General features: G+C 66.2%; 3 protein-coding genes across 15 annotated transcripts in view; 2 read left to right on the top strand and 1 right to left on the bottom strand.

Moving 5' to 3' along the window:
- Positions 1-1,160: 1,160 nt before the first annotated feature.
- Positions 1,161-16,269, top strand: MIB2 (MIB E3 ubiquitin protein ligase 2). 7 transcript variants are annotated; one of them, XM_074379931.1, is made up of 20 exons: positions 1,161-1,336; positions 2,181-2,287; positions 9,608-9,876; positions 9,950-10,121; positions 10,876-10,982; positions 11,070-11,282; positions 11,384-11,526; positions 11,643-11,750; positions 12,662-12,766; positions 12,848-13,010; positions 13,082-13,215; positions 13,302-13,450; positions 13,540-13,696; positions 13,768-13,928; positions 14,022-14,148; positions 14,229-14,462; positions 14,849-15,027; positions 15,115-15,296; positions 15,388-15,453; positions 15,965-16,269. In XM_074379931.1, exons 3-20 carry the CDS (start codon positions 9,630-9,632, stop codon positions 16,201-16,203), a joined length of 2,886 nt encoding a protein of 961 aa, XP_074236032.1. In that variant the 5' UTR covers positions 1,161-1,336; positions 2,181-2,287; positions 9,608-9,629; the 3' UTR covers positions 16,204-16,269. The 7 variants fall into 7 exon arrangements, with proteins under 7 accessions (XP_074236032.1, XP_074236033.1, XP_039330480.1 ...); XM_074379932.1 differs by having other exon boundaries at positions 11,655-11,750; XM_039474546.2 differs by having other exon boundaries at positions 11,088-11,282.
- A 402-nt stretch (positions 16,270-16,671) lies between these two features.
- On the top strand, positions 16,672-24,352 carry MMP23B (matrix metallopeptidase 23B). 2 transcript variants are annotated; one of them, XM_010350349.3, is made up of 8 exons: positions 16,672-17,988; positions 18,383-18,513; positions 18,581-18,720; positions 18,788-18,955; positions 19,353-19,517; positions 19,593-19,703; positions 19,795-19,918; positions 20,006-24,352. In XM_010350349.3, exons 1-8 carry the CDS (start codon positions 17,368-17,370, stop codon positions 20,178-20,180), a joined length of 1,635 nt encoding a protein of 544 aa, XP_010348651.1. In that variant the 5' UTR covers positions 16,672-17,367; the 3' UTR covers positions 20,181-24,352. The 2 variants fall into 2 exon arrangements, with proteins under 2 accessions (XP_010348651.1, XP_003939704.1); XM_003939655.3 differs by having other exon boundaries at positions 16,673-17,988; positions 19,795-19,921.
- Positions 20,730-25,350, bottom strand: part of LOC101042438 (cyclin-dependent kinase 11B) — a 32,954-nt gene continuing 28,333 nt past the window's right edge. For all 6 annotated transcript variants that reach the window (XM_039474540.2, XM_039474542.2, XM_039474539.2 and 3 more), the window contains 9 exons: positions 23,909-23,999; positions 23,193-23,314; positions 22,845-22,950; positions 22,550-22,671; positions 22,371-22,478; positions 22,162-22,278; positions 21,818-21,966; positions 21,422-21,611; positions 20,730-21,341 (listed from right to left, as the gene is read on the bottom strand). In XM_039474540.2, coding sequence (XP_039330474.1) covers positions 21,249-21,341; positions 21,422-21,611; positions 21,818-21,966; positions 22,162-22,278; positions 22,371-22,478; positions 22,550-22,671; positions 22,845-22,950; positions 23,193-23,314; positions 23,909-23,999 — 1,098 coding nt within the window. In that variant the 3' untranslated portion in view covers positions 20,730-21,248. The remainder of the gene's footprint in view (positions 21,342-21,421; positions 21,612-21,817; positions 21,967-22,161; positions 22,279-22,370; positions 22,479-22,549; positions 22,672-22,844; positions 22,951-23,192; positions 23,315-23,908; positions 24,000-25,350) is intronic.

The following is a 25,350-nucleotide window of genomic DNA, read 5'->3' on the forward strand; positions in this document are numbered from 1 at the left end:
TTTTTTTTTTTTGTTAAAGATGGGGTTTCACCATGATGGCCAGGCTGGTCTCGAACTCCTGACCTCAGGTGATCCATCCACCTCGGCCTCCCAAAGTGCTAGGATTACAGGCGTGAGCCACCGCGCCCGGCCTCCTCGGAATTTTTTTTTTTTTTTTGAGACGGAGTTTCGCTCTTGTTACCCAGGCTGGAGTGCAATGGCGCGATCTCGGCTCACCGCAACCTCCGCCTCCTGGGTTCAGGCAATTCTCCTGCCTCAGCCTCCCGAGTAGCTGGGATTACAGGCACGCGCCACCATGCCCAGCTAATTTTTTGTATTTTTAGTAGAGATGGGGTTTCGCCATGTTGGCCAGGATGGTCTCGATCTCTTGACCTCGCGATCCACCCGCCTCAGCCTCCCTAAGTGCTGGGGTTACAGGCCTAAGCCACCGCGCCCGGCCCCTTCTCGGAATTCTTAAGGAGCCTCCCTACTGCCCGCGTGGCTGAGTCTGGAGTTATTCCTCACTTCCTCCGCTCCTGGGGCCACCCCAACGAGGCAGTGGGGAGCACCTCCCGAAGGAGAATGGGATTCCAGAGAAACCCCAAGAAACAAATGCTCGGTGTAGACAAAAGCAAGCCGCACTTAGGAAATTCCTCAGCAAGGCGCCTTTTCCTCCGCAGCAGGGAGCGGCTGGCGCCTGCTACAATCCCAGGAGCACATGGACCAAAGGAGGGCCGGGTTTCCATCCGAGCCGGTGCCGTTTCCGCGTCCTTCTCCCGCGGCGGGGAGTCGCACCGCACAACCTAACCGATCCCTCCCAGCTGAGACCAACTTTCCCAAACGGGGGGAACGCGCGACTTGCGGGGAGAAGAGGGAGCGGGATTGATTTACAGCGTTTACGACTTATCACAGGACAGCTGAGTCTTCCAAGAGGAAATCAGGCGTCCGAAATCTGCGGGACCCAAAACCCCGAACCGGCACCGCTCGGGTGGCGTCGGAAAGCGGTGGCGGCGGCGCTGGCAGTCGCTCCCGAGCCCCGTCTCTACGGCAACCCAGGGCGTCTCCGGGACCGCCACTGCGCAGGCGCCCGGGGGCGAAGCCGCTTGGAACCCAGCCGCGCCACGCAGGGCAGGCGACGCCGCGGCGCTCGCGCTAACGCACTTCCGGTGCCTGCCCCGCCCCTTCCCGCGGCGGGGGCGTGGCCGCGGCGCCCGGGGCTGCCGCCGTCGGTGTCTCCACCGTCTCCAGCCGCTGCCCTCTTCAGTACTCGGTGGCCCAGGAAGGCCTGGGAGCCTGAAGCCGTCCCTGAGTCGCTCCCGGGTCACCGGCACCATGCGAGCCATTCTCTCGGCTCACGGTGCGTGCGGGCGACGAGCTGCTCCCCTGCTTCTCTCCACCATCCACGAGTTCTGCTCCACTCTGTCAGAACGCAGCACCGCGCCGGACGGGTGGGGGCTGCGCGCGCAGCGCCGCCGCGGGGCCTCCTGGGAGTTGTGGTCCGGCCGTCCGCGCGGGACTCTAGCTCCCGGCAGACCTCGCGCGGCCTGAAGTCCGCGGCGCTGGGGTCGGCGCCGGGGTCGCCGTCGGGGTCGCGGTCTGGGCCGGGTGGGCTGCGGCGCGCGCGGCGGGCGCTCTGGCCTAGCCTGGCCCGGCCTGGCCGCCGCTGATCAGTCGAGGCTGGTCGGCGGCCTGGCACGCCCGGACAGACCAAGACCGACTGGCCCGCAGCCCCGCGCCCCCGCTTGGAGCGGGCGGGACGGAAACTTCCGGGCAAGTAGGGGTCGGCTGGGACTGCGCGGCCCTGGCAAGGTCTGGCAGCGGACGGGGCTGGGCGGCCTCCGCGAGCCACGGGCACGAATGGCAGGGGGCGGGGCGCGCTCCGGGTGGTGGTGCCCGCCGTGCCCGCCCCCGGCCCGCCCGTTCCCCTGCGCCGCCGCCCGTGCGCCTCCCGGAGCCTCGGCTGGGCCCTGACGTCTGCGAGCCGCGGCCGGTGGACCCCGGGCGCACGCGGTTACGGGCCTGGCGCTGGCGTCGCCCGCGCGCCCCACACCCCAGTGATCCCATCCGCGCAGGCGGCGGCCCTGGCGTCGCGGCCGTGGCCTGAGTGGACGTGGAGCCGGCGGGCAGCCCCGGGGGCAGACAGGCGACCGAGCCGCGGGCGGAGGTGCTAACTACATCTTGGCGTCTCCCCTCGGCCACAGGGTTGGAAGCCCGGCGAGGCTAGAGGCCAGTCCCAAAGTCTCCAGGCATCAGGCCTGCAGCCCAAGAGTCTCAAGGCGGCCGGGCGGGCGACTGGACGGCCGGACAGGTGAGCTCTCGACCGTCCGCGGCCTGATCGTTTGCACGTGGTGCTTCCACCCTGGGGCTCCGCGCAAGCCACGTCAGAGGGGCTGTGTCTGTGTCTGAGCATGCATGTGAGTGGAGGGCAGTGGTGAGTATCCCGCGTCTCCCCTCTGAGTTCGGAACCCACGGAGGAAATGAACAGAGGTGCCAGACAGGCCCCTGATAGGCACTTGCAGGCCTGGGGCAGAGCGGCCGCGGCGATCCTGGCCCTTTCCGAAAGTCCCCCTCTCCCGTTTCCACCCTGGCCTGTTGCTTCACATGCAACAGGTGTCTGAATGTGGCTCTCTGCTGGCCGAGGGCAGCCCTGGGCACTGAGTGGGGATGACACCCCAGCCTGCAAGGATGCCTGCGTGTCTCCACCGCGATGGGCAAGATTGGAGGTGGCCGCAGCGCTCCTGGGCGTTCCCCCAGTAGGTGTCTCCATGCCGGCCTCCGGTCTCAGGGCTGCATCCCGCTCCTCCGTGGCCTGGACTCCCTGGGGCACCCGGGATGTCCACGTGCATTAGCTGGAGCTACTCCATGGCCTGTGAAGTGCCACACGCCGGCATTTTGGGGCCATCAGGCACTGCTGGAGGTGCCAGGAGGGCAGCCTCATGTCCAGTCCCAGCTCCACGTCACTTTTTTCTTCTGAATAAAGGCAATTTGCTAACTTCCTTGCTAAATAGATTTTGGTTTTTATGGCTTTTAAAGCTTTTCCAGTAAAATATCTGCAATAAGGGAATACTCTTCTGCTACACAGACCCCAGACCCTCGGGTTGGGGCCCTGATTGATGGTTCGGAAATCCTCCTGTCCTCTGAGAGCTGGCAGTTTCTTCTGAAAAAGAGAAACCAAAAGCAACAGAACAGACCCGGTGGCCACCTGTGTGGTCAAGATGGTAAACGGGCCGGGCGCGGTGGCTCACGCCTGTAATCCCAGCACTTTGGGAGGCCGAGGGGGGCAAATCATGAGGTCAGGAATTCAAGACCAGCCTGACCAACATGGAGAAACCCCATCTCTACTAAAAATACAAAAACTAGCCGGGCATGGTGGCTCATGCCTGTAATCCCAGTTATTCAGGAGGCTGAGGCAGGAGAATCGCTTGAACCTGGGAGGCAGAGGTTGCAGTGAGCCAAGACCACACCACTGCACTCCAGCCTGGGTGACAAGAGTGAGACTCCATCAAAAAAAAAAAAAAAAAAAGACAGTAAGTGCTAAGTGTTGAAACTGCCTTTGAAAAACCCTTTTTCTGCAGACGGGCTTGCTGGCTGCCTGTGGGTTTGCTGTATTGTGTTGGTGGTAGCTTCTGGTTTCCAGCAGGAGAGCTTGGTAGCTGAGGGAGTCTGTGACCCAGGAAGTAGCAATTAAATGCCTGGGATGCTGGCTTGAGGCTGGGGTGTGCTCTAAGGTAAGTTCTGATTTGCCAAAGCACATCTTTTGCCAGAGTCTTCACGCCCTGACTGCCTCTGTCATTTTAAACATCGGGAGCAGTTGCCGGGGGTGGAGGTTCAGATGCCAGTGGGGGGCATGGCCTACGAACTCTGGGTAGATGGCAGAGTCCAGCATTTTTGGCAGAGGAAAAACATTTGGTAACTCTGGGTCAGTTTCTTACTGAGGTGATGACGTCCCTTGTGAGGCAGCACCCGGGAGCGGAGCCTGGGCTGTGTTTACAAGAGGAAGGGCAGGAGCGTTGCAAGCACGTCCACAGCCACGCACACCCGGGGCCGCACGGCCGCCGCGCTCTGCTCTGTTGGGCAGGGCTGCACTCCCTGGAGCCTGTCCACCAGTGCTGGGCTGTGGCCGGGTGTCTCTGGTTCATCTTTCTGGAGAGCCTGGGCTGGGTCGGCATGAGGGCAGGGCTAGCCTTGGGCATCTGCACTTTCCAGAGCAGCCTCTGGCCCAGAGCTGACCTGCTGTGGGCAAGTCCCCTCCTCTGTGCCTGGAGCCTTGTGAGTTTAGAGCAGAGAAACAGAAGTGGGCAGCCTAGAGGCTGCCTGCTCTCCAGGACGGGATGGATGCTGGGCAAGTCCCAGGTGCAGCAGAGGGAGTGAGGGGCCCTGGGGGAACGTGTCCCAGAGGGCTTGGTCTCCAGGACTGCCCACCCCATTCCTATCCCTAATCTGGCCTTCCTCACGCGTGCACCTCCGGGAAGTCCTCGCCTGGTCTGCAGCGGGCGCGGCAAGGGCTGTCCCTAGATCCAGGCTGCTCCCAGGCTTTCCCAGAGGATGGGGCCTGTGATCAGTGCCCTCTTAGCTGGCTTGACCCAGCCCCATCTCAGATCTGGGAGCGCTGGTCCCATGGCCTGAGGAGCACAGGATGGTCAGGGAAGCCCCGGGGATGAGCCCTGTTGTACACAAGCTTCCTCCTGAGATGGCCAGGCTGCCTGTGCGACCCCAAAGCCCCGTGAACAATGGGCATGGGGCAAACTTCTCGCTGGTGGACAGGATCTTCTAGCCCCTTAGCAGGTTTGCTCTGTCCCCTGTGAGAAGGGACCTCCCAGATGGAGGGGCACAACTGCTGGGTCCTGGCTGGGGTACTCCTCCTCCCTGGCTGTCGGGGGTCTCAACACTGCCTCCTAACCCTGCTGTACACACACCCAGGGAGGTCTTTAGAGGCAGGTACTGAGCCCGGGGGCCTGGGTGCCAGGAGCTGGGAGCCAGATGGCAGGTGGTCTTGGGTGACTGCTGGCACTGGGTGATAGTGAGGAAGGCAGGTGGGCAGCTGCAGGAAGGAGCTGAGGGGAGAAGCTGCTACCCCTGCCCCCCCCCCACCACCGAGGGTCTGGGATGCTGAGCTCCTGAGCCTGGGAGCCGCCTACGTGTGGGCTGCCTCCATAGTGGCACCGCAGAAGGGTTGGCAGGCAGGCACAGCTGGAGGCCCCACTCAGATGAGGCGGCCATGCCAGGGCAGTGCCATGCTGGATGAAGGGGCTGTGTTGGAAGCAGGGGACATACCCCAGACCCTCAGGTTGGGTCCCTGCGGAGTGGGCACTGGGGCTGCAGGCCCTGTGCTCACATCCAGCGCCAGGGGAGAGTGTGGAGTAGGCGGGAACAGCCAGCTCCCTGCAGGCTCCTTCCTGCTCCTCCCCTTGGGGGACAGCCCTTGGCAAGTTGGGGGCTGGTTCCAGGCACAAGAAATGAAGCCAGGGAGGAAGCCCTGCCCGTGTCTGGCCCAATTGTGTCCCAACTCTGGTGGGCTCCCATGAGGGCAGCCTCTGGGAGGGTGGCACTTGGTGAGCTGGGGCTGGAGAGCTGCCTGGCTGTGCTAAAAATACAGGCTGGACTGCGGACAGGTGCTGTCTGGGCACCAGCCACCATCCCAGGCTGATGGCCTTGGCAACCTACCCTGCTACCCCCTGACGCGGGGGCCCACTGAGTCTTGGTCTTGATTCCCAGAGGCCCCACCAGCGACCCACCCCCAGATATCTGTTCCCTGCCCATCCCCCCAAGGGCAAGGCTGGGCACAGGGTACACTGGCTCGTCTTGTTGGAAAGGTCCAGCAGCATACGGCAGCAGTGAATCGGCCAGTGGGTTGCGCAGATGTGGCCACCGGCCTGGGCTGGGCTGGCTGTGGCTGAGAGCCTGGGCTCAGAGACAGAGGGCACCTCCATCACTTCCCGACGCAGAGGGATCACAGTGTCAGAGACAGAGGGCACCTCCACCACCCCCGACGCAGAGGGATCGCAGTGTCAGAGACAGCCCCCACCCCCACAGCAGGAGGATGACAACGTTGGCTTGTGGCATTGGCTTTTCCTGCCCCAAGTCCTTCATCTCAGTTGCCAGGCCCATCTCGGGGCTCGGCAGGTGGGTGGCCCCTGCTAGCAGAGACCTCCAGTCGGTTCTGCGGCTGCCTGTGGTGAGCCCACCTCTGGCTAAAGAGAGGGAGGAGGCTCCAGCCAGCATGACCCCGGCTGTGGCCAAGTGTGGTGGGCTCCTGGCAGGGAGGAGGCTGTGTGTGGATCTGGTGGAGGTGGACAGCTTGGCAGGGGGTGGGGCCTGCACCCCTAAGGAGCAGTGCCACGCCTATCCCCCCGCCTGTGCCATTCTGTGGGAGGGAGGGCCCTGTGCAGAGGAGGCTGGAGTTGGGGAAGCTCAGCCAGGCCAGGCTTCGGCCCTCTTGGGCGTGCCATGGGCAGAAGCTGAGGTCCGTGCATGGATCCTGGGAGCCACAGCCCCACAGAGCCTCCCCTGGCTGGTGGCAGAGCAGGCAGTGGGAAGCTGCTGGGGCAGGAGGGGTGACCTCCCTCCAGGGTAGCCCCCAGTGGGGATGGGAGGGGCTGCAGAGGTCTGGAGAGTCAAGGGTCACGACCAAGGTGGAACTGTGACCACCTGGACATGCTCTGGGTGAGGTGCAGTCGGCGCTGGGCTGGCTTCTGCTGAGTGGGTCCTCTGGACACGGGGCTGCTGCCGTCACGGGAGCCTGGCACAGATTCTCTCGGCTTCCTGCGTTTCATTTACTCACTCAGCCATTCAGTCAAAGCTGAAGCCGGCGGGGGCCGGGCCCAGCACAGGAAGTGGCAGAGCACAGGCTGGGGCTGCCCTCAGAGGCCCCGCTGAGGGGAATGGTGCCACAGGGGCCCATGGGAGGGCCTGGGTCACCCTGGGTGGTGGCTGGGCTCCTGGCTCTTCGGGGCCTCCGAGGGCAGGGTGGGGCTGCTCTCTGCCACCTGTGGCAGCTGATGATGTGGAGGCCCAGCCAGGAGGCTGCAGGGGAGGGCAGAGCCAGCCACTTTCCCTGATGGCATGGAGACGCTCATAGGACCCCTCCCCTTGTCTGGGGCTCACTGGTGACATAGGCAAAAGAAACCCCCACTGCTGGAGCCTGCCCCAGCCCAGGCTTGGTGCACACCTTGAGAAGGTCTCAGAGGCTCCAGGTGAGGGTGGCAGTGTTGCCCAACAGGTGAGGCCTCTGGACACATAAGGCCATGTGGGGTTTCCCTGAAGCAGCAGAGCCCGGCTGCAGGGTGGGCTCCTCTTAGTCACTGACGGGGACAGCTGTGCTTTTATTCCATTTTCTTTTTTTTTTTTTTTGAGACAGAGTTTCACTCTCGTTACCCAGGCTGGAGTGCAATGGCGCGATCTCGGCTCACCGCAACCTCCGCCTCCTGGGTTCAGGCGATTCTCCTGCCTCAGCCTCCTGAGTAGCTGGGATTACAGGCACGCGCCACCATGCCCAGTTAATTTTTTTTTTGTATTTTTAGTAGAGATGGGGTTTCACCATGTTGACCAGGATGGTCTCGATCTCTTGACCTCGTGATCCATCCGCCTCGGCCTCCCAAAGTGCTGGGATTACAGGCGTGAGCCACCGCGCCCGGCCTATTCCCTGTTTTCTGTTTGAGACGGAGTCTCGCTCTGTTTCCCAGGCTGGAGTGCAGTGTCTCAATCTCGGACCACTGCAGCCTCTGCCTCCAAGGTTCAAGTGGTTCTCCTGCCTCAGCCTCCGAGTAGCTGGGACTGCAGGCGTGCACCACCAAAACACAGCTAATTTTTTGTATTTTTACTAGAGATGGAGTTTTGCCATGTTGGCCAGGTTGATCTTGAACTCCTGACCTCAGGTGATCTACTCGCCTCGGCCTCCTAAAGTGCTGGGATTACAGGTGTGAGCCACCATGCGCGGCCGGGGAAAGCTGTGCTTTTAAAACATCACCCACTCCTGTGGAAGCGTTAGCGGTCCTGGGCAGACGCCAAGCTGGCCAGGTTTGTACCCCTGAGAATCAGTAGTCCTGCCTGTGATCCAACTCACAGCTGGGCACGGATGGGAAGCGCAGCCCTGCAGGCAGAGCCCTTGCGCTGGACTCAGTCTCTGGAGTGGGTCTGGGCTCCCCCCGGCCCCACTCGGGGGACCCCCTGGGGGGCTCAGGGCCCTGAACCAGAGCAGCAGTGGGGGCTTTGCTGTGGCCCCTCCTGCAGGCTCCCCTGGGCCAGGGTGCTTCCTGAACTGGCTGGGCCTGAGATGGAAGGTGCTGGACTGCATTTTGGCCCAGGTGGAGGGCTGGCGTGTGGGCCCGGGCAGCGGGGGATGTCAGCCACACCCAGCCAGCCTGAGGTGCCCCTCCAGTCTCCCAGGGCTGTGGTGTCTCCACCTTTGCCTCAGACAGTGCCCTTGGGCTGCCTCCTTTCCTGGCCGTGGGGTCCTAGTGGTTCAATGAGAAATGAGTGATGGTGGCCTTCCCCTCCCCCATCAGACAGGGCCTCACTCTGCTAGCGAGGCTGGAGTGCGGTGGGGTGATCACGGCCAGCCGCAGTCTCCACCTCCTGATTTTCCCTCTTAACTTCACGTCTACTCTTGTTAACGAGACTGTGCTGCAGGCCGGCACGCTGGAGAGCAGCAGCCCATGGTGACTCGTGTCTGCAGCGTAAGCCCTCGGGGTCCGCGCCCAGCCTGGGGATGAGCAGTCCTGGGCCTTGAGCCCCACGGCTTTGCCCCCGACTCCAGCAGCTTGGATTGGCACCTTTTATAACTGGAGCCACCTGGCTGCATTCCTCCCCATCTGTCGGGGCGCTCCGGCCTGCGCTGTGTGGCGGGTGCGTCTGCTTGGTTGGGACTCAGCCCCGGTTCAGGACCCAGTGGCCCCTGAGGACCCAGGAACCTGCCTCTGCTCGAGTGTCTGGCCTGTTGTGAGTGCCTGGCATGGCCGGGCCACTTTTCCAGAGAAGCTCCGTGGTACTTTGTGACTCGCTGTACTGTCCCTGATATTCAGGACCAAAGCGGGTGGCCCCCGGGAGCGTCTGGGAGAGATACGCCTGCTGGTCTTGCATGGCGCCTGCCCTGTTTGCCATTTCTCTGTTGCACCGTCCGATGTTTTCATGTGGGTCAGAAGAGCTCCTCACCCTGTGAGGGACATAAGCCACGGTGCCCGCTCACATGCTGCTGCCCATCTAGCTGTGTGAGTGCCTTGGGGGACAGCAGCTCTTACTTTAGTGAAGTCCAACATGTTAATTGGCTGCAGGAAGAGATGGTGGTTTTCTTCCGAAAGCTTTATTTGTGTATCTGGTGTGTACAATCCAAATCCATAACATTTTACACAAATACCTATTGACGGCCACTGGGTGCCAACCAGAGCAGACATTCAGGGGAGCCCCAGGGTCGGGCTCCCTGATCCCCTGGGGCCAGACTGCCCTGCGGGTCCTGTGCCAGGTTGGCACAGTGCCCACCTTCCCCATGGCCTCCTCGCCGTCTTCCTGGGCCCTAGGGCTTGCAGCAGTCCGCCTGCCCCCTGGGGCCTCTTCTCCACTCTCCTGCGCAGCACGCTGTTACCGGGAGAGTGCCCTGTGGTGGTGGAGGCCTGAGAGTGCCCTCTGCCCACAGGTCTCGAGCAGCCCCGCCCACCATGGACCCAGACCCCCAGGCGGGCGTGCAGGTCGGCATGCGCGTGGTGCGCGGCGTGGACTGGAAGTGGGGCCAGCAGGACGGCGGTGAGGGCGGCGTGGGCACGGTGGTGGAGCTCGGCCGGCACGGCAGCCCCTCCACACCCGACCGCACGGTGGTCGTGCAGTGGGACCAGGGCACGCGTACCAACTACCGCGCCGGCTACCAGGGCGCGCACGACCTGCTGCTGTACGACAACGCCCAGATCGGTGCGTGCCGCGGGAGGTGCGGCGGGCGGGGCCCGGGGGCGGGGCCACCCCTCTGACCCCGTCCCGCCCGCAGGCGTCCGGCACCCCAACATCATCTGTGACTGCTGCAAGAAGCACGGGCTGCGGGGCATGCGCTGGAAGTGCCGCGTCTGCCTGGACTACGACCTCTGCACGCAGTGTTACATGCACAACAAGCACGAGCTCGCCCACGCCTTCGACCGCTACGAGACGGCCCACTCGCGCCCGTGAGTCCCAGGCCCGGCCCCCGCGGCGGGCACCAGGCCTCGGACACCCACCTGGGCCTCAGCCTCCAGGGAGGGTGCCATCTCCTACCCACTCCCAGGCCATGGCCTTAAGCAGTGGTGCCATAGACAGGCCCAGCGAGCCAGGCGCAGGCGGGGCACTGAGGGTGGCCAGCGTGTGGCTCTGCAGGGAGCAGTGGCCATCAGGCAGCCAACGTCCCCCACAGAGGCACGAGACCTCCAGCAGGACAGCAGGACAGCCCATGCTTGGAGCAGCCCCTGGGCTGGCTTGGAGGCTGCTGTGCTGTGGTCCAAGGGCATCGGCCGGGGAGAGCCTGGCCTGGGTGGGGCAAAGGCAGCCAGAGGTGCCTCTCCATCAGCTGCCCTGCCACCCTCTTCTTCGGAGGGAGCTGTGGTCTGGATCCCGGCTGCCTGCAGGGCCTCTGTGGGGAGTGCAGGTGGCCAGACCTTCTTTCCACATGCCTCCCTTCCCATATGCTGAGCCCACTCAAGAGTTCTTGCTGAGGGTGGGCCTGGCCACCTTCCCAGCCTGGCATTAGGGAGTCCCTGGACGAATATGGTCTGCAGGTTCACTCCGGGCTCCTGAGCCCAGGGGCATTCCCTCGAAGCCTGTGGAGGGCGATGACCGGCTGGGGCTGGGAGCTGGGACCCGTCTTATGGAGCCTAGCAGGCTGTGGGCAGGGGCCTGCTTCACTGTGCCATGCTCTCAGGGGGCTCAGGACCTGCTCTCTTGCAGTGTCACACTGAGTCCCCGCCAGGGCCTCCCAAGGATCCCACTCAGGGGCATCTTCCAGGGAGCAAAGGTGGTACGAGGCCCCGACTGGGAATGGGGCTCACAGGATGGTGAGTAGAGGCAGAGGGGACAGGGAGGTAGGGGCTGGGCTGTGGCTGGCTATCGCTCAGCCTCAAGGCACAGCCTTAGCCTGCCAGTGGGGACTCTTTCCCCAGGAGGAGAAGGGAAGCCAGGCCGTGTGGTGGACATCCGTGGCTGGGATGTGGAGACAGGCCGGAGTGTGGCCAGTGTGACGTGGGCTGACGGTACCACCAACGTGTACCGTGTGGGCCACAAGGGCAAGGTGGACCTCAAGTGTGTGGGCGAGGCGGCGGGCGGCTTCTACTACAAGGACCACCTCCCCAGGCTCGGTATGGGGCTACCTCACTGACCCCATCCGCCCTCCTGCCGTGGCTGAAGTCCCGGAGGGGAGGGGCTGTTGCCTGAGGCCCGGCCCACCACCCTCCCCCAGGCAAGCCGGCCGAGCTGCAGCGCAGGGTGAGTGCCGACGGCCAGCCCTTCCAGCACGGGGACAAGGTCAAGTGTCTGCTGGACACTGACGTCCTACGGGAGATGCAGGAAGGCCACGGCGGCTGGAACCCCCGGATGGCAGAGGTGAGCCGCCCCGCCGTGGAGCCCTGTGTGCCCCGCCTGCCCAGCCCTCTAGCCCCCAGCCCCTTCCTCCCCAAGTGTCCAGCCCGACCCAGCCACAGCTCCATGACCCGCCGCAGTTCATCGGACAGACCGGCACCGTGCACCGCATCACAGACCGCGGGGACGTGCGCGTGCAGTTCAACCAGGAGACCCGCTGGACCTTCCACCCTGGGGCGCTCACCAAGGTGCCTGGGGGGCCGGGCTGCGCCCCGTCTGTTCGCTTCTGTAACCCCTTCCACACACCCACTTGGCCTTGGGGGGACAGGAAGGGGTAGGGTGCCAGCCACACCCATGAGTCCTCAGCCCTGAAGGCCGGGGAGGAACTGGTGGGTGGAGTCCAGGAGGAGCCAGAGGAGGGTGTGTCTGGGAGCTGGTGCGGTTGAGTGGGCGGGGCAGGGCCTCCCTCGGTTCCTGGGCACCGGGAAGGCAGCACAGCTTCGTTGGTGGGAGGGAGGCAGCTGGGCTGCCTAAGGTGCCCCGTTTGGTGCCATCAGGGAGCTGATGGGGGTGGCTGGTTAGGACAGGGAGGTGGATGCTTGGCCGAGGGTGGAGATGGTGAGGGCCACTTGGGAAGCAGGATGGCAGGGCGGGGGCTGGAGGTGGCAGTGGTGGCATCTTGGATGGCCCTGGGAGGGCAGGCCTGGGGTCGGAGCTCAGTCTGGGGTCTAGGACATACGGGCACCTTCGAGGAGGAGCCGAGGGGACTCACAAGACAGGCTTGTAGAGTGGGTTCCCCGCAGAGGGGGCTCAGGTGGGGCGGAGCCTGTCCTGCACCCCGAGTCCTGGGGCCCCGGGCCCACGCTGCTCACGGGTCCTGGCCATGCTGCCCACTGTTGGCCAGCGTACAGCTCCCCAGGGCCAGCGCCTCGGCCTCACACCGGCCCGGAGCTTCTGTCTGCCGGGATGCTACTCCCGTGGCTCTGGACCTTGGGCACCTGGGGCTCATCCAGCCGGAGCCTCTGGGGGTGCTTGGGGTCGGACCTGGGGCCGAGTCAGGCCTGCCTGCCTCGTGGAGCTCTGAGGGTTGCCCTCCTGCTCTGAGCCTGGCCAGCCACACACAGCTGGGGGGCCCCTCACGCCCCTCTCTGTCGCTCAGCACCACTCTTTCTGGGTGGGCGACGTGGTCCGGGTCATCGACGACCTTGACACAGTGAAGCAACTGCAGGCTGGCCACGGCGAGTGGACGGACGACATGGCCCCCGTGAGTACCCCGCCGCCCCCGCCGCTAGGCCGCTGCCCCCCACACCTGCAACCTTCTGTGACCCCCCACCTCTGCCCCCAGGCCCTGGGCCGCGTCGGGAAAGTGGTGAAAGTGTTTGGAGACGGGAACCTGCGTGTGGCGGTCGGCGGTCAGCGGTGGACCTTCAGCCCCTCCTGCCTCGTGGCCTACCGGCCGGAGGAAGATGCCAACCTGGACGTGGCCGAGCGTGCCCGGGAGAACAAAAGTGCGGCCCAGCTCGCGGCTGGCGGGAGGTGGGGCCGCCCTGGCCACCACTAACATCAGCCCTGCCCCCAGGCTCACTGAGCGTGGCCCTGGACAAGCTTCGGGCCCAGAAGAGTGACCCGGAGCACCCGGGAAGGCTGGTGGTGGAGGTGGCGCTGGGGAACGCAGCCCGGGCTCTGGACCTGCTGCGGAGGCGCCCAGAGCAGGCAAGCTCCCGCCCCATCCTCCCGCCCCAGCCAGTCCGCGGTCGAGGGCCGAGGGCCAGGGACTCACCTGCTGGCTCTCCTGGCAGGTGGACGCCAAGAACCAAGGCAGGACTGCCCTGCAGGTGGCCGCCTACCTGGGCCAGGTGGACTTGGTGCGGCTGCTGCTACAAGCCAGGGCGGGCGTGGACCTGCCGGACGAGGACGGCAGCACAGCGCTGCACTACGCGGCCCTGGGGTGAGGCCTGGGAGGGGTCTGGGGGGGCTGTGCCTGGGTGTCTGGCCGGGGGGCACAGCGCCCTCCCCCGCTCACTTCCTCTCCCCCAGGAACCAGCCTGAGGCCGCCAGGGTGCTCCTGAACGCTGGGTGCCGGGTGGATGCCATCAACAGCACCCAGAGCACAGCGCTGCACGTGGCTGTGCAGAGGGGCTTCCTGGAGGTGGTGCGGACCCTGTGCGAGCGCGGCTGTGACGTCAACCTGCCTGTGAGTGCCAGCCCCTGCATACCCTGGCCCTTGACCCAAACAGAAGTTGACCGGTGACTCCACCCCGGCAGGACGCCCACTCAGACACGCCCCTGCACTCTGCCATCTCGGCGGGCACTGGCGCCAGTGGCATTGTCGAAGTCCTCACGGAGATGCCCAGCATCGACGTCACCGCCACCAACAGCCAGGGCTTCACCCTGCTGCATCACGCCTCCCTCAAGGGCCACGTACTGTGAGTGTGGGCCGGCACGCAGCTGGCGCCCGCCTCCCGCCGTGCTGCCCCGGGACAGCGCCAGGTCTCAGACCGACCTTCCTGCTCCCACAGAGCCGTCAGGAAGATTCTGGCTCGGGCGCGGCAGCTGGTGGACGCCAAGAAGGAGGATGGCTTCACGGCGCTGCACCTGGCAGCCCTCAACAACCACCGCGAGGTGGCCCAGATCCTCATCCGGGAGGTGCGCGGCGCGGGCCGGCCCAAGGTGGGAGCAGGAGGCCCACAGGTCCCTGGGCTGAGCCGGTGCCCACCCCTCCCCAGGGCCGCTGCGACGTGAATGTGCGCAACCGGAAGCTGCAGTCCCCCCTGCACCTGGCGGTGCAGCAGGCCCACGTGGGGCTGGTGGCGCTGCTGGTGGACGCCGGTTGCAGTGTCAACGCCGAGGACGAGGAGGGGGACACAGCCCTGCACGTGGCGCTGCAGCGTCAGCAGCTGCTACCCCTGGTGGCCGATGGGGCCGGGGGGGACCCAGGGCCCTTGCAGCTGCTGTCCAGGGTGAGGAAGTGCGACGCGGGGCGCTGGAGAGGCTGCCGTGGCGCTGGCTGCAGGCTGGGGGCGGGGCCTGAGCCACTGTCCACCTTCCTCTCCAGCGGTGGCCCAGGGAGCCGGGCGTTCCAGGGGTGGAGCGGACAGCAAGTCCTCTGTGATCCTTCAGCCTGCACCCCGGAGCAGCCTGGGAAGCGGGGTGGTGCTCCTGGGGTGGGGAGAGGACGGGGTTAGGGTCTCAGCTCACCCTGCAGGGCGCCCCTCCTGCCTGTTCCACCCGGGTTCCCTGAACGGGTGCCCCTGCCTTCTATTTGCCGGGGCTGCCGGGTGCGGGAAAACGCCTCCCTCCGGCCTTTTTGGCGCCCGCCCTCACCGGCGTCTGTTCTGCCGCGCAGCTACAGGCCTCGGGCCTCCCGGGCAGCACGGAGCTGACGGTGGGCGCGGCGGTCGCCTGCTTCCTGGCGCTGGAGGGCGCCGACGTGAGCTACACCAACCACCGCGGCCGGAGCCCGCTGGACCTGGCCGCGGAGGGCCGCGTGCTCAAGGCCCTGCAGGGCTGCGCCCAGCGCTTCCGGTGAGCCCGCGGGCGGCGGGAGACGGGGGCCAAACGGGGGCCCCTGCGACCTCCGGGTCCCGCTCGAGCCGCCTCCTCCCCCTGCAGGGAGCGGCAGGCGGGAGGGGGCGCGGCCCCGGGCACCAGGCACGCGCTTGGGACCCCCAACACCGTGACGAACCTGCACGTGGGCGCCGCGCCTGGACCCGAGGCCGCCGAGTGCCTGGTGTGCTCCGAGCTAGCGCTGCTGGTGCTCTTCTCCCCGTGCCAGCACCGCACCGTGTGCGAGGGTGAGTGGAGGGTGGAGAGTGGAGGGTACGGGGTCGGGGGTCGGGGGTCGGGGCAGTGCGGCCCTCGCCCACCCCGCGCTCCCTTCTGCAGAGTGCGCGCGCAGGATGAAGAAGTGCATCCGGTGCCAGGTGGTCGTCAGCAAGAAACTGCGCCCAGGTGGGTGAGGCCCGGTGCCCCAAAGGCGCCTCCTGCTCCTGCTGGCGACCCGGGTCCTCTCCAGCCCCGGCCCCACCCATATTTCCACTTACGGCCCTTCCCCAGGCCACGCCCCACCCTCCGAAGACACCCCCCCCGCCCCCAGCCCCACCCAGGCTGATACCTCACCGGCCCACATCACACCCCGCCCACAGCGCCACCTCCAGGTGACACCCTACTCCCCGGGCCACACCCCAGCCCCGCTGGTTATCAGTCCCTCCCAGGTCACACTCCCACAGCACCGCCTCCGTATCACACCGGCCCCAGGTCACACCCACCTGCAGCCCTGACTCCGCCCCGCCACCTCAAGCCCCAGACCCGGGATTCACATCCAGCCCGCAGCGGCCCCAGCGCTGCCTCCGGGTCACACCCACCTGCAGATCACAACCCGTCCCAGATGACACTCCGCCCCAGGTCCCCGCTGCCCCAGGGCGCCCGGGGCTCCCAGCTCACACCCGCCCCCACCCCGCAGACGGCTCCGAGGTGGTGAGCGCAGCCCCCGCCCCCGGCCCGCCGCGCCAGCTGGTGGAGGAGCTGCAGAGCCGCTACCGGCAGATGGAGGAGCGCATCACCTGCCCCATCTGCATCGACAGCCACATCCGCCTCGTGTTCCAGTGCGGACACGGCGCATGCGCCCCCTGCGGCGCCGCGCTCAGCGCGTGCCCGATCTGCCGCCAGCCCATCCGCGACCGCATCCAGATCTTCGTGTGAGCCGCGCGCCGCGCCCGAGCTGCCTCCGCGAGCCCCCGCCCTGTGTTTTATAAAAAGATTCTCGGACGCTGCCTCGTTGTCTGCCTGGGGGGCCGGGCGCCTCTGGGGTCCTCCCCTGGGGGACACGCGGGCGGGCCTCGGGGTCCGCCCCGCCCGCCCCCGGCTCTCAGATCCAGACTCCTTCGCAGACTGCGGCCTTAAGGCCGGGACTCCCCCGGGCCCCCCCTCTCGCGTCTTGGGGGCGGCTGCGGGGACTCGCCCTGTGGCCCAGGGACCCCAGCGCTCCCCAGGACACCAAATCTCTGTGGGGTCCTGGCCCAGGAGGGATTTGGGGTCGTCCCAGGCAGTCTGGGAGTCGGGAGCCCGGAAGGGCGCCCGCAGGCGGGGGCGTGGGGGGAGGCGTGGGGCGAGCGGGGCGGGGCGTGGGGCGAGCGGGGCGGGGCGCGGGGCGAGCGGGGCGGGGCGCGGGGGCGGAGTCGGAGCGAACACCCGGCCGGGCCCAGCGGCTCGCGCTTTCCAAGAACCGCCCGCGGCCGCCGCCAGCTGCTTGGCGCTGACCCCGCTGGCGCGGCCGCCGCCGTCACCCTGGGCCCGAGGCCGGCGCGGAAAACGGGGAGGGACGGGACCCAGGCCTGTCTGGCTCGGAACCTCCTGCTCCTCTGCCCTGGCCTCTGCCCCCGCCCCGCGGGACGGCGGTGCCAGGCCTGGGTTCCCGGTCCAGAGCCGCTCGCGCCTGGACGCCGGCCGCCCCGTCGAGCCTTCGGGCCGCTGCGCACCCGCTCCCCGCCCGCGCCCCAGTCAGAACGGTCCAGACCTCCACGCCCGGCGCCTGGCTCGGCTTCCTGTCCCCCTCCCGTCTCCCTCTCCCCTTTGCTGGGGCCTAGCGTTGTGGGGGGGGGATTCAGGAGCCGCACACCCTCCACCTCCCGTGCTGCCCCCCACGGGGGTTCCCGAGCCAGGGCCCGCCCCTTCCCGGACCTCCGGGAGACCCCGCAGCCTGGCACCCTCTGCGGCCCTTCCCCACCCACGCACCCCCTCTCCGCCCCCCTCCGCCGCCCCGTACTCACTGCCACGTCCCCATCCTGCCGTCCCCTCCCATCTCCCAGGGACACTGTCAGGCGGGCGGCGCGTCCCCTGCGGCCCCGCTCAGTGGCCTGGGCCGGGATGGAGACTCCGCTCATGGAGGGCTCAGGGGATTGTTGGGGAATCCGTTCGGGAAAAAGCCACCAGGCCATTCAGTGCCCAGCCGGCTTGGGGACCCCCACTGGCTGCCCTTTCGGAAGCGGGAGCTCTGGCGCTGCCCTTCCCTGGCTGTCTGGGGCCCTCTTCGCCCCCCACTCCCAGGACCCCGCCCCGCAGCCCATGCCCAGGCCTCTGCCCCTGGCCATGGGACTCAGGTCCCCATGCCCCCGGCTAGAGGCAGCGGGCGGCTGGGCCAGCGGACGGGCCAGCTGGTTCCCTTCAGGGGCAGCCTTACCCCCTCTCCCGCCCCATCTCCCCCCCCCACGGGGCTGTAACCCGAGCCGCCCAGCCGCCGCTTCCCCTCCGGATCCTCCCCGGCGGCTCTACGGCCCCGGGTCCCCGCGCGGTGCTGCCCCATGCAGCCCTGAGCCCCACAGCAAGTCCACCATGGGCCGCGGGGGCCGTGTCCCCTCGGAGGCCACGGAGGCGGGCGTCGAGAGCCGCCGGCTCGGAGCCGCGCTGGCCGCGCTGTGCCTCTTCCCCGCGCTGGTGCTGCTGGCCCGGCTGGGGGCCCCGGCGGTGCCGGCCGCGAGCGCAGCGCAGGTGAGCGGCCCGGGGAGGCCAGGTTTCGGGTTGGGCTCGCCGTCTAAGTGTCTGGTCTATTCAGGCGCCTGCAGGACGTGTGCGGGGTCTGTGGGGTGTTTGAGGGTCCAGATGTGCGTCCCGAGGTCGGAGGGCCGCTGCGTCCAGTTGTTGGGAGGGGTGGGAGGCCGCGCCCTCCTGTTCAGCCCCTTCCACTCCACTGGGCCGCGTTCCCAGGGACGGGCAACGGGCGCTCGGGATAGGAGACCCCAAAACGCAGGCAGACAGGACCCGCCACGCCCGCTCCTAGCCCTGGGCACCCCCACCCCCGTTTCTTTCCAGTCCGTTTTGCAGGGCAGTTTTTGGCTCTGGGGACCGTCCCCGATGCCTCCCACTCACGCCTTCTTCCCTGAAGGGAGACGCCGCTGCGCTGGGCCTCTCGGGGGTCCCCCCCACCCGCGTCCCGGGCTCACTGCCCCCCCGCAGACGCCGCTACACGCTGACCCCAGCCAGGCTGCGCTGGGACCACTTTAATCTCACGTACAGGTGCGCCGTGGCCTGGCCCTGGGGGAGGGGCGCGGCCGGCCCCCCACTAAGCCCACCTTCCCGGCAGGATCCTCTCCTTCCCGCGGAACCTGCTGAGCCCGCGGGAGACCCGGCGGGCCCTGGCTGCCGCCTTCCGCATGTGGAGCGACGTGTCCCCCTTCAGCTTTCGCGAGGTGGCCCCCGAGCAGCCCAGCGACCTCCGGATAGGTGGGCGCCCGCCCCCAGCCCGGCCCGGCTGTGCGCGCCCGGCCTCTCAGCCCGGTGCTCCCCGCAGGTTTCTACCCGATCAACCACACGGACTGCCTGGTCTCCACGCTGCACCACTGCTTCGACGGCCCCACCGGGGAGCTGGCCCACGCCTTCTTCCCCCCGCACGGCGGCATCCACTTCGACGACAGCGAGTACTGGGTCCTGGGCCCCACGCGCTACAGCTGGAAGAAAGGTGACCCTCCAGGCTGGCCTCCGGGGGCCTCTCCCCCGCAGCACGGGGGGCTGCAGCGGGCGGGCGGGCTTTGGGGCCTACGGCAGGAGGGACTTTCCGGGGTGGTGGCTGCTCCTGGGGTCAAGCAGGCAAGGAGGAGAGCCCGTGGGAGCCCCTAGTCCCGGCAGCCCCGAACTCCCCTTCCCATCCCCCTGCGCTGCTGGAGCGGTAGCTGGAGCTGCATTCCTGGGGGCCGAGCTCACCGCCTGGGCCCAGAACATTCTTATCTTTCCGTGGCTGCGGCCGAGGGTGGCTCCGCGGCTGCGCTCCAGCAGACGTGCCGGGCCTCGGGGAGCCGGCCCACGGGCGGCGGGGCTGGGCTTGGGGCTCCCAGGCGCTGACCGGCGGGGGCCCGCAGGCGTGTGGCTCACTGACCTGGTGCACGTGGCGGCCCACGAGATCGGCCACGCGCTGGGCCTGATGCACTCACAGCACGGCCGGGCGCTCATGCACCTGAACGCCACGCTGCGCGGCTGGAAGGCGCTGTCGCAGGACGAGCTGTGGGGGCTGCACCGGCTCTATGGTGAGTCCCTTTGTCGGGCGGGAGGGGGGGACCGGGCGGTCCTGAGCCAGGCCGAGCTCCCCACGCTCCCGACAGGATGCCTGGACCGGCTGTTCGTGTGCACGTCCTGGGCGCGGAGGGGCTTCTGCGACGCTCGCCGGCGGCTCATGAAGAGGCTCTGCCCCAGCAGCTGCGACTTCTGCTACGGTGATGCCCAAGGCCGGGACAGGGCTGCGTGGTCTTGGCCATGGCCTGGGCTGGGGGGACGCTGACGGGGCTCTTCCCCCAACCCGAGCAGAATTCCCCTTCCCCACGGTGGCCGCCACCCCACCGCCCCCCAGGACCAAAACCAGGTTGGTGCCTGAGGGCAGGAACGTGACCTTCCGCTGTGGCCAGAAGATTCTCCACAAGAAGGGGAAAGTGTAGTGAGTGGGGAGCCTGGTGGTCCTTGGGGTGGGGGCCCAGGCAGCAGCGGGGGCTGAGCCTACAGGGGCACCCCCCTCCCTCAGCTGGTACAAGGACCAGGAGCCACTGGAGTTCTCCTACCCCGGCTACCTGGCCCTGGGCGAGGCGCACCTGAGCATCATTGCCAACGCCGTCAACGAGGGCACCTACACCTGTGTGGTCCGCAGGCAGCAGCGCGTGCTGAGCACCTACTCCTGGCGAGTCCGAGTGCGGGGCTGAGCCCACGTGGAGCACGGCTGATAAAGCACTTTCTCCCTGATGTCTCCTGCTCTTTCTTGGGAGGGTGGTGGCAGCCAGTCTGGGCAGGTGGACACACCCTGGCCCCTGACCCTCCGGAGGTGGGCGTCCTCAGGACCAGAGACCCCCTGCTTCCGCACATAGCAGACAACAGGTACAGCCCAGGATGGCATGGGCTTTGCCGAGGTGGCTCCTGGGAAAGTGGGACGAGCGAAGGCCCCAGTGCCAGGGGCAGCTCATGGGGTAGCCCAGGAAGCCTGGGTCTGTCTAGGACTTGCTCAGAGACGGGGGCGGGAGGCAACGGGGGCTTCCTGAAGGAGGCGAGATGGGCCTCCGGGATCCTCTGCAAGTGGGTATGGCTGGGGTTGGTAGGACTGGCACAGGCTGCCAGGGCAAGTAGGGGCCAGGGGACCACCTTGCTGGAGCAGAGGCCCTGAGAGGTAGGAGCGCCCCTCGTGTCCCGCTAGAGCCCGGGGGGCCTGCGACTCCCCTCCCAGACATGGTCCCAGGCCACTGAAAGGACACAGCAGCTTTCCTCCAAGAATCCTTTTAATACATTTTAACACTTGTAACCACCTCGTATAAAAACCTGCTGAAGCTGCCGGCGCACCTGGGCTGGGGCTGGGGCTGGGGCCAGGGCCTGCGTGGACGGCTGGTCTGGACACCCGAGTCGGGGCAGGAAGACACTGCTCATCCCAACACGGACACGGGTCTCCAGCTCCGAAGATTCCACAACTGACCCTGCCCCCACCAGCACCGTCAAAACCACGGCCCAGAGAGCCCGATGTGTGTCGAGAGTGGGAGACGGTATAGTGGGGGACCCTCAGACGTGCCCCCGCTCCTCCCTGGGTGCAAGTCAAGTAGACCTGAAAACACAGCTCTTTCCTCCACAACAAGGAAAATGATTTAATTCTACAAATTTACAAACCAAAATAAAACACGGAACACACAGTAAGATGAAGTCCTGAGACTCATGGCAGCTCCAGCTGCAGAAGCTGTGCTTGTGGTCCCCGCTGAGTTCTCCCCATGACTTGGGGTCCACTCTGACCCTCAGAACTTGAGGCTGAAGCCAGGGCCCGCGGCCGAGGCCCCCTGGTTCGTGGTGGTAAGGTGGAAGCCTGTCTCCTTCAGGTCATCGTCGCCCTGGACATGAGTCGGCTACCGTGAGGACCGTGCCCAAGCCAGCACCCCCGTGGGCACGCCCCACCCGCCAGACCCCTCACCAGCTGGCTGTAGCCCAGGCCTCCCTCAGGGGGCCTCGGGCTGGTGCCCCGCTTCACACGCTGCTGCTCACTCTTGGCGGGCCACGTGGGGAACATGGAGGGGTCGATGGGGAGGGGGGTCTCTCGGAAATACTCGTGCTTCAGGCCGTCCTCGGCGCTGATCCTCCTCCCCGGGAAGTAGGTCAGGAACCTGTGGGGAGAGGGCCAGAGGCCCGGGAGGTGCTCATGTGCCCCGCTGGGTTCCCCAAAGATGGGCTGTGTGGGATGGGCTCAGGGCATGGGGGGCCAAGCACCAGACAGTTCTGGAAGGCGGCGAGCCAGCAGGTGGGCTTGGGACCGGGAAGCCAGTGCTGTGGCTCGTGGCCTCTGTGGCCACCCGGCTACACAGGGACTCACTTGTTCATGAGGTCAAAGCCCTGGTCAGACAGCAGGGCCCCGAAGCGTTTGCGGAGGTTGTTGTAAGGGTACTCGCTGAAGGTCATCTTCTTCACTGCCGGGAGGTCGTTGTAGCCGGGCCAGATTTTCTCACTGGGGGTTCCCAGGTCCTAAAAGACAGAAGCGTTTCAACGGCCACACCAAGTGACCCACGGTGTTGGCACCCGTGTCCTGGCAGAGAAGACAAGCCACCAGGACACCTCTCGGTGGCCCCCTAGTGGCATTCCCACGGCTCCTCCACAACCCCGCAGGGCGCCTGCAGCAGGGGACCTGTGCCACAGAGACCGTGCCGGCCCCAGGCCCACCTTGAACACTTTGTTGATCTGGTCGATTTCCGACTTCCCAGGGAACAGCGGCTTCTGCGTCAGCAGCTCCCCGAAGATGCAGCCCACCGACCACATGTCCACGGCCGTGGAGTATTCCTACGGGCCGAGGAGAGGCTCAGGAGGGCCAGGGCCTGCCAAGCCAGGAGGCTGTCGGGGGGGAGGGAGACGCTCAGACGCCCCCGACTCACCTTTGCACCCAGCAGCAGCTCCGGCGCACGGTACCACAGGGTCACCACCACCGGGGTGTACGCCTTCAGCGGGGATCCGTACTCCCGTGCCAGCCCGAAGTCCCCTACCTGCGAGGACAGAAGGGTGGCTGTGAGCGGGCCCGGCAGGTGGCCCTGGGCAGCGCCCGGGCGGGGCTCACCTTGAGGATGCCGGCGTGGCTGAGCAGCAGGTTGGACGTCTTGAGGTCGCGGTGCAGGATCCAGTTGTCGTGCAGGTGCTTCACCCCCCGCAGCAGCTGGATCATCAGGGTCTTCACCTCCCCTGGGGGGACAGCCACGCGTGTGGACCTGGCCGCCCCGCCTGGGGCCCTCGGGGTGGCTGGCTCACTTGCCTCAGCAGCAACAGAGGCCTGGCACGCACCGTGCAGCAGCGTCGCCGAGGGGCGACCGGGACCCCGCTCCGCCCGTGCGCCGAGAGCCCCGGCGCGGCCGTACCTGGCAGGAAGGGCTGCTTCATGGTCTCCATCAGGCTCTTGAGGTCGTGCTCCACGTAGTTCATCACGATGTAGATTTTGTCCATGTTGCTGCCCACCACGATCTCCTGCAGGGCACGGCTCTGAGTGTGCTGGGCGCCGCCAGGCCCCACCCACCCCACCGCCACCTGAACCCGGATGCAGATGCTGGGGGACAGTAAGGACCTCCGGTGCCACCGGGAGGCGAATGCCGGCTTCTGTGTGGTCTGTGAAGGACTCTGCTAAGCACAGGGGAGCCCCTCAGAACAGGACGGCCCTGGCCCCTTGGAACAGCCTCCACCCGGGGCCGGCGCGGCGGGGCCCTGCTCACTCTAACGGTGACGATGTTGGGGTGCTGGGCCTTGAGGATGGTGTTGATCTCCCTCAGCGACGTGATAGGGAAACCCTCCTTCTCCTTCTCCATTTTTAGCCGCTTTAGAGCCACAATTTCGTCTGTGAAGAACACACAGATGGCACTGACGGGTGTTCTCAAAATCACAGTACCAACAGCAGCCTCATTCAGCGGGGACTGCAGGCCGTGCCCAAAGCGCTAGCATTACACGGAGGAAGGGCTGGTTCTGGACAGGGGCAGGCAGGCACCAGAATGCCCCAGCCAGGGTCTTGGCAGCACCTATGACACGCTTCCCCACTCTCCACACACCACAGACATCCACAGCCACTTGGGAGCCACGCAGCTTCGCCAACGGAGCCAGCCTCAGGTGCTGGGGAGTCCCCGGCTCACACCCCTGCTCGGGCGGGACACTGGGAACATGAACAGGCACAAGGCAGAGAACCCTTCAGACCCGCGCTGGCACAGACCGCTCCCCGGCCTTGGCTTCGGCCCTGTGGGGCGGGCCACCGGCTATTGCCAAGGAGCAGCAGGGTCCCAGGGCCAGGCTGACCTCTGGCTTCTAGAGGTGCTGAAGGGTCTGACCTCAAGCAGCTGCTCAGATGAGGCGAGACCTGGTGCAGCCTGCAGGTCCTGGGACAGCCAGGCCCTGCCCCACTTCCCCTTGCCCTGGTGGGGTGAGCCGGGACTCTGCCCACCTGTTTTCTTGTCTTTTGCTCTGTAGACCACTCCATAGGTGCCCTCCTCAATCCTGTTCAAGCACTGGAACTCCTCCACGCTCCGGCAGCCCTGGGGAGGAAGCACCTATGTGAGGTCTCAGTGGCCTTGTCAGCTGGAGAGAGGGAGGCCGTGTCCACGGGCACAGCACACCTGGCACAGGGTGGGTGCAAGGCATAGCCTTGGGAAGGGCGGGGGTGGGGCCGGCAGCAGCTCAGTTCTTTCAATGTTTGTTTCAAGACCATGTGGCCTTTTATTATGAAACAAAATCAGTGTGAACAAAAGGCCATCTGGCTGGGTGTGAGGGCTCAGGCCTGTAATCCCAGCACTTTGGGAGGCCCAGGAGTTCAAGACCAGCCTGACCAACATGGTAAGACACTGTTTTCTGCAAAACAAAATAAAATTAGCCAAGCATGGTGGCTTGAGCCTATAGTTCCAGCTACTCAGAAGGCTAAGATGAGAGCACTGTGTGAGCCTGGGAAGTTGAGGCTGCAGTGAGCCACGATCCAGCCACTTCACCTCAGCCGGCGATAGAGCCAGACGCTGTCTCCAAATAAAGCCCGTCCCGAGTCTCTCTGTCAAACTGGGTGTGTACCTGCTTGTCCCAGGAGGACACAGGACGGGCACTACTTGCCACAGCACAGCACGATGCCCCACGTCATGGCATTTCCCCTGGGTGGACTTTGGGGCTGCCGACCAGGGCTGGACCTCGTGGCCTGTGCTCAGGGGCAGTACGGGCGAGGCGCTCACAGGCGTTGGGCAGTAGACGGGCTACACATGCCAGAGGGAACCTCTCCACCCACAGGCGCCAAGGAAGAGACCAAGCCCCCGCACGCCTCCCAGGCCGCCGAGGCCACCGGCACCCTCTCAGGCCTGTCCCTTCCAAATCACTCCCAGCAGTATCTTGCCCTTACCGATACTTGCCCAAACGAAAAGCTTATGGCTACATATATCTACACTGACTCCAGCAGCTGCCACCAATCCCTCATTACGCCAGTAACGAGGCCTTGGTGCCCATGTAACTCACCCACGCAGGGGCCAAGAGGAGAGCACTGGTCTCCACCGCAGAGGCGGCAGCAGCAGTGACAGCAGAGTGGCTCTAGGCCCAGGCTGTCTCCTTCCGCTTCCACACCCCAGAGCAGCCCTGCAGCACCTCGCTGCCCACCCAGTGCCGTCCAGCAAGAGGAGGAGGCAGGACTGGGAGGCATAGGGGTCTGGCAGCCATGCCTGACCCTCTCTCCCCAGGTGGGTCCAGCCACCTTGAGGCAACAGATGCCAATGCGGGGGCCAGGTTTTGCTCAGCCTGTGCTAATAAGCAGCAGACAGAGCCTGCCTGTGCTAACTCCGACTGCCAATGCGGATAGCGGCCCAGTGGCTTTGGGAGGGCCTGACCTGCAGGGGTGGGGGAGGGCCTGATCTGCAG

The sequence above is a fragment of the Saimiri boliviensis genome, chromosome 11 (genome assembly GCF_048565385.1).
Source record: "Saimiri boliviensis isolate mSaiBol1 chromosome 11, mSaiBol1.pri, whole genome shotgun sequence".
NCBI lineage: Eukaryota > Metazoa > Chordata > Mammalia > Primates > Cebidae > Saimiri > Saimiri boliviensis.